General features: G+C 38.1%; 1 protein-coding gene across 1 annotated transcript in view; it reads right to left on the bottom strand.

The window, feature by feature from the left end:
• LOC138027784 (vacuolar protein sorting-associated protein 16 homolog) overlaps nucleotides 1–7,152 on the bottom strand; it is a 40,450-nt gene extending 33,298 nt beyond the window's left edge. Inside the window, exons 1-5 of the mRNA XM_068875433.1 lie at nucleotides 6,998–7,152; nucleotides 5,321–5,409; nucleotides 3,847–3,953; nucleotides 2,890–3,018; nucleotides 916–1,060 (exon numbers count right to left, since the gene is read on the bottom strand). Coding sequence (XP_068731534.1) covers nucleotides 916–1,060; nucleotides 2,890–3,018; nucleotides 3,847–3,953; nucleotides 5,321–5,409; nucleotides 6,998–7,047 — 520 coding nt within the window. The 5' untranslated portion in view covers nucleotides 7,048–7,152. The remainder of the gene's footprint in view (nucleotides 1–915; nucleotides 1,061–2,889; nucleotides 3,019–3,846; nucleotides 3,954–5,320; nucleotides 5,410–6,997) is intronic.
• Between the last annotated feature and the right edge of the window lie 348 nt (nucleotides 7,153–7,500).

Genomic DNA, 7,500 nt, shown 5'->3' with positions numbered 1-7,500 from the left:
TTCATATCCGCAGTTCATATATGATCCATTTCATATATCATTTCATTATTGTGGGAATGCCGAGATCTAGGTGTCATGGGTCGGAGGTATTTGGAGGCGTTAATTGGAACATGTCCACTGTGGATCTTGTACCAGAGAGAGAGTCTTGCATCCGCTCTCCTTTGTTCTAGTGACCTCCAGCCAAGGTCCTGGAGCATGTTTGTACCATTTCGATCTTGTGGGCGCCGTTATTTTCTACGCCTGGGCTAGGGTCCCAAATTGCTCCTCCGTATTCGATCTGAGGGCGTACAAATCCCATGTATGCCTTCTCAGTTGCGACCTGATTTTCGGTGATACGAGGTCGACCCGACTCGGATGGTATAGAAACTGTCATGTTTGTGTGCCTGCTTTAAGAATGAGGAACGCTTATTACTTTGTCTTTCGTGCGACCTGACACGACCCGTTTTTGCCAAGACGGCTCGACTGGACCCGACTCGGGTCGCCTAGGACATAGATGATCCGACTCAGATTGGGTGAACTGGACATGGATGAGTAGAGAGCCAACAGAGTCAATCCACGAGACACCGAGCTTGGGAATTGCATCTACGGAACATCATTGTACGGCAAGAATACGCAACACTGGGGCAAAAGAGAGAACGTTAAGCTCTCTAGCAATGTTGCATGCAGGATTACTCTAAATGTTGGTTGAGTTTGCTGGGTTTTGTTTTTCTCTGTTCCACAAAAAAGCAACAGTTGATTTGAATTTTCATATGATTTTATTTGCAGTGTCCTAATAATCAGTGCTGGAGCCTCGGTATATCAAATAACTTTTAAATAGAGATTGCAATGATAATAATTAATTAATTGATTAATTAATTAATTAATTATCATCGTCCCCTTCATCATCATCATGCCTTTTAAAGCCTGTTCCCTTACCTGGAGGATCATAGAATCGTCGACTTCCAACTTCCTCCACACTGCTGGTGACGTAAAAATGATAACTTCCAGTTAAGATAGCTATGCCAGTTCTTCCAGCAAAGTTGTAAATTTTACAATCAATAACCTTTGACTCTTTGGCATCCTGCAATTGGTCAAAGGTAACCATTGACAAAGGTACTTATAAACATGTAATCTGAGACAAGAAAATCGAAAGAAATTCAAGTCAACCACTTCAAGAGGCCTCCAATTTTCGCCTATGAGTTAGCTGTTCACTTGCCTGCACTATTAAACTTTTGGTGGATCATATTCACTTCAGAAAGGGGAAAATACCATGGCTAAAAAGTTTCTATTCTTCATTGCTATATTATTATTTTTGATTTCCTCTGGGAACTACAGTGTTTAAAGGAAAAACACTCCATTCCTATCTTTGGAAGATAGAAGTGATCCTCGCACATTAAACTGGACAATAATAATTTTTCTTAATTGTCACTCGAAAAATTCATTCAGCTTTAATGAGGTGCAAACCCAAGAGCTCTGCGATGCTGGTGCAATGCTCTACCAACTGAGCTATGAAGACACTCCCAGTTGGAGCCGCCTGAGTTTTCAGGTGTCTACAAAGTGACAATAGGTCCTTTCCAAGATCATATCTGCCTCCTCTTCAAAGCGAGTCTGAGTGTGAAGTGTTTGTGACGGTAATTAGTTCTACTTTACATATGAATGAATACTAGTTTTCACAAGAAAACTTTTGCACTTAGACTTACTTTGAAGAGGGAGCAGACATGAACTTGGAAATGGTCTATTGCTTATTTAAATTGCCAGCACTTCAAACATGCAATCGTTGTTTCTTTCATTCGTTCCTACCTTTGTTAGAGTGGCCTTTGTATAACTAGGAAGTTAAATTTATAGTGTTAACTTTAAAAAAAGCCTGGCCGTGTTTGCACTGGGGTTTCTATTGACAATAATAATCATGACAAAAAAACACAATCTGCAGACTTCAGGCTGTTTATCTAATGTTGTACAACCGCAATTTATGCAGTACAACCCCGCACACTTCTCCACTAATGCCAATTTAAACCACTCCACGGTGACTGTTTTCAGTCATGCTGCTCATAAACCACCAATTCTGCATTTTTCTATTATTTTATATACATGTACTCAGTCCATATTCAATATTTACAAGCAAATAATTGAGTGAGTGACCAAGCTTTTGTTTGGATATTCCTTAAATCCTCCATTACAGCCCCCTATAAAATAAGACCCCCCTCTCTAATAGCTCTAATAATCCCCCCCCTCCCCCCGTCTTTCTGAGGAAGAAAGAAGAGTGTGTTTTCAATGCTATCAACTGTTTTAGTATATACTAGTTAAGTTTATAATTTGCACCTTAATGAGAAGCCAGTTTAAGACCAGAGTTTTTCCCTAGCCAAGTTATGGCAATGCATAAGCATACATTAGGATAATTAACAATTATTCGCCGAAGGTGAAGTGATTTTCAGTGAATATTCACCAAGACGAAGTTGAGGTGAATATTCACCGATAATCACTAAGCCTGAGGCGAATAATTGTTTTAGTATAAATACACAGGTGATTATTTCAAAAAGAGAAAAAAAAACATTTCAACGCGAAATCATGTTCACTTACAGAGGCAAAACGACTACCGGCAGCCATTTTGTCTGTTGAGGTGATTATCGGCTGATAATCCGAGATAGCGAGTCAATGAGAATGCGCAATTTTGTATAATCACCTGTGTATTTATACTAATGATTATTATTATCATTGTTATGATAATCATTATGATTCTGGTTATTATGTCAATATTATTATTGAATTTTTGGCTTTCCAGCACATTTAAAACTGCACTATTGGATTTAGAATCAGAACAACACAGAGCTTTGATATAATGCTGTCTTGTGATACATTAATTATTACGTCAATTTCTTGGCCTTCTAACATGATCATAAAAAGGAAACAGACCTGTCCCATTGATACAGTTTTTTTAATTGCACCATGCATGTCATAAATTGACACACTGCCATCACTAGCCATGCACAACAGGTCCTCTGTGATGGACCACCCCATTTGAACTATTGGACTTCCATCCCACTGAAATCAAGGAAAGCACATGATAATAATAAATACATCTTATTTGAAGGTTTAACATATAATACGCATGGATATTTTGTTAGTTGCACAGTATTTTTCCAATCCGAGCAGAAGAATCATGACTGTGCATCAAAAACTCACATCTGCACAGCAACTACTTGTTTGGCCTATTTCTGACAATTTCTTGGAAAAAAATATAAAGTAAAATGAAGAAAAAGAGTTTAGACAATGTGCGAGCCAGTGAGGCATGCCAGCCATTGCTGTGAGTCATGAGAGCCAAGATGGCAAGTCAACATACGAATCACCCAGTTAATGAAAGCTAACCATTTTAAAATGGGTGCTTAAGACTTAATAACAGTTCATCAGTGCTAAATTGAAATGGGTGCTCAGACTTAAAATGCGAACTTTGCACAGCTCGCATGACTTGCTGGTTCGCAGATTGTCCAGCCCCAAAGAAAAAATAATGCGTGGAAAGAGAATTAGTGGAGTTAAATTACTCCCCCCTAATTTTTTGAAATCTCTGATTTTAGTAGGAAAAATAGTGCTAATGAGGTTGTGTTTGCAAGGTCTTTGGAACCTTTATGTACATCAAGTCTTCATATGATGGGTCCCCTGTATGAAAAACCTTGGAACTCTCAAGAAAAAAAAATCATACTCATATTGCTAAAAAAAGATTCATTAGCAGTTTTAAGTGAAGCAGTTTGCTCTCTTTGAAATCCCATACAGTGGGAGAGCAAGGTCTTGAATCACTGAGCCAGTGGTTGACAATAAATTAATAATTATGATTTGCTATTACAATGACTATGGCTCCAGAAAACTAAATGTTACCTTAACTGTAGCAAGTTCTTTCCCAGCAGAAGAAAAAATGTGAATGACAGGTTTATTAATAGCTGACCCTTGGACTCTAACAAACTGCTTGTCATCTCGCATTAGAGCTGCAAGTTTGCAAAATAATACCACACAGTGGAATGAGAATAACTCATTTCATCATTTAAATGTATAAACAAACATCTACAAAGTTCAACAGATTTCATTATAATGTGCCTCACAGTACATTAGCACAAGTTGGCCACAATGAACACAATTCTAACCTGATGGGCTATTGTATATTAGTAAAATCCAACTAGTGGTCTATTATCAATGCTGCGTTCTGATTGGTTGAGCTACTAGTAGGCTATTTGTTATAGCCCACTAGTAGCAAAAAGCGCCGGCTTTGAAAACCAAAACAACAATTAAAGTATAGCTTTAACTAGAGAAAGATGTTTTGTCTCGATATTTTTTTGATCAACTAGTTGAGATTTTACTAAAACAATTATTCGTCTCGCCCTCATGGCCTCTGAGTCAATAGCCCATTTGGCCTTCAGCCTCGTGGGCTATTGACTCAGAGCCCATTCGGGCTCGAGGAATAATTGTTAAGTAGTCAAAAAATGAGTGATTTTAAGCATGCTTCCTCCGCCCCTCTGAAAATTTAGTAAGCTATAGTTTATGGCATTAATGGCCTGTTCTGGGCAGAGCGGCTCGGCACTCAATGAACAATATCGCAGTTGTCAAGTGAAACATCTTCACCTCTGAGGGCTTGAAACAACTTAAGGCAGAGTTCTACTGTTTGGTCAGAAAATTTATGTTCTGTTACTGACTGAGTGAAATCATCTAGCAATGGACAGAGTAAAATCTGTAAGTGGAGGTTTTAGGAGTGAAACGGTTATCACAAATTTTTCATTACATTGTTACATTCATGTGTCATTGCCAAATATTCTTTATGCCTTGGACATTTATTTTGAATTCATGAACTTTAACCCTTTGTCACTAGAAAGTGAGACTTACAGGTTTCACCGTCTAATGCCAGATGATTTTACTCGTCAATTAGGGGCGGTTTGAATAGGTAATCACATGAAACCGAGTACTATGAAGGATTAATTGCACGAGTGTTTTGGAAATTTTTCAAAACAAAAGTGCAATTAATCCTTAATAGTACTAGGACTCATGAGATTACTTGTTTATCAATGAAGGGTAAGCCCTCTCTTGATTAACAAAAATGCCCTCGATTAAGAAAAAATGCACTCTGTCTCAGCCAATCAGCGCTCAGTAATTTTGCCCTTTATTGATAAAGGTGAGTAAGGTAATATTGACACCTATTACGAGTGACCCCTTAAAAACTTCTTTTTTTTTTTTGTATCTTTATTAACCCATTTACGCCTAAAATGCCCTAGGGTGCCCCCAACTGATGAGTAAAACTGACTGGTGTTAGACAGAGTAAACAATCATTAAGTGTCACTCTCTGGGGCCAGTGGGTCAAACATACCTATAGGACCTCCAAATGCTGCTGAACTTACAACAAATTTAGACAGATCCACAGCATCTTGCCAGGCCATGCTATAAAGCTCCACCTTTCTGCAGAGACAAAAATGATAGTTATTTCCTCAAATCTCAATCAAATGCTATATTTTCAAAAATGCAAAATGATATTGATGGTAACAAAAACGGATTTAGACTGAACTATTTAAGCCTCTTCGTCAACATACAGTTGGTTCATAGGTTTATTAATAGTATTATTTATTTGCACAGGTTTTGTAGGAGGATGGAAGGTGAAATACAAATTTAATGGAATCTGGGTCCTTTTCAAGGTACAATAATAGGAAGCTCACACAAGGACAAAGATGACAGCGACGAGACCATTTCATATTTCATACCAATTTTATTCCTGGAATGTTGAGACAAACATTTTATGCTAAATGACTTTGAATAATCGCTCAAACCTAAAATAGCACCCTTTATCTTACCTTGACTTGCTTTGGTATGCACACTCATGCATAGTCTCCAATATTATACTACAAAGCAAACTACTTCAAACTCTTTGCGAAAGTGATCAAGACATGTTTATTTCCACTGGAATTTTCCTATTTAATGATCCGCCACTTTTTATGTTCTTTAAAGCCTTGAGAGAAAGCTGGATCGAGGAAAAAATGGCATCAAAGACTCATTAGTCTTGCCTGTGTGCGTGTCTGCATAACTGTGTCCAGCTGAATCAATATACAGCACCGGCCACTTTCAGGCTTTCAGACTTTTACACTTGTGTTTTACATATATAATAAGCTGAAATTTTAAGCTAATGAGTAAATGATGTCACCTTTCCCTTGATCCAACTCTGTGAGGTCGAATCAGTCAGTTTTGAACGTGAGTAAAATAAAAATGGCTGACCGGAAGTAAAAAATAAAAAAACATCAAAAGCTCAAATTTTTGCCAGTCTGGTGTTAAAAGAAAATTTATGATAATATTATGCTGGGGATGGATTGAGTTTCCTCATTTTGTTACAGTGTTAAGATTGATTGGGTCGTTTCTCCATCTATCAAGGAAAATCAACTTCAGGTGTAGTTATCATTGAGCTCAAGCAACAAAAACAATGTCCACGAAAGAAAATTAGGCATCGTGCCTCTCTCGAGGGAACAATAAATTGGGCATGACTAAAACAACTGGTTTGACCTTCCTTTTAAATCCTACAGTATAACGTTATCTCACCGGAGCAATGGTCTCTGTTCAATTTACAGATTGAATAATTTTCTAACAAACTTTCAAGACAACCACCTTTCCGAAGCTAAAGCTCCATATTATTTATATTGTATGGTTACATGGTAGCTTCCCCTTGTAGAACTCAGTTCTGTAGAACCTCTCTTCTCGTACAAAACATAGTTATTACTGTATGTACAAAAGTGCTCTCCTTGAGATCCTTTAAATTGGTACGGGGGGATTTCAGTGTCCAACGAGAACTTATCGTTTGCCACGACCTTGTCTAGTCTAATAACTCTTTTTCTATGGCTCATGCAGTGGCTCGTACATTTTCCACACACAGGACTTAAACCCTCAATTTCGGCCGGATCAAAAACCGAATTGCAGCAGGAATTGGCTAAGTGAAAGAGAGCCATCTCACCAACCGGTACATCAAGAAACCCGTCATAGCTTGGATCAATTTACGAACGCTCACCTATAGAACACCTTTCCTAAGGGATTCCAGTCTACGGTAACGTGAGCCATTCTTTTTAACAGATGTTACTTTGTTAGGGATTTATGGAAGGTTCTGCGTCCGCCATGTTTTTAACGTTAAACGCTTTATATACGACATCTTTTGTTGTACTGGGTGGCCTACTGGATTGGAACAGTGTGCAAAGAGGACACGGGAATAGTCGGATTTACGCAAACCGCCTACAAATAGCGCTGATAAACAGTATCTTACTTTGTTAACCAACCCTAAATCACAGTTATTGGAAGCTAACCGTTTTGAAATGGGTTCTTAGACTTAACAGGAAGCTACAGGTAGCCTACACTTTATTCGAAGGATTTGTAGCTGACTTCCTTTAAGTTCACAGTATTTAAGTGGGTTTTTTTGATGCTACAGTATCTTGGTAAATATCCAGTTTCAATTCCGTAGTCCGAAGCCGACAGTCCACATTCCATGACACAATAATAGTGTTAGGTGCGATCGTAGAT

Source organism: Montipora capricornis, chromosome 1 (genome assembly GCF_036669925.1).
Source record: "Montipora capricornis isolate CH-2021 chromosome 1, ASM3666992v2, whole genome shotgun sequence".
NCBI lineage: Eukaryota > Metazoa > Cnidaria > Anthozoa > Scleractinia > Acroporidae > Montipora > Montipora capricornis.
This window is presented reverse-complemented; position numbering and strand designations above follow the sequence as displayed.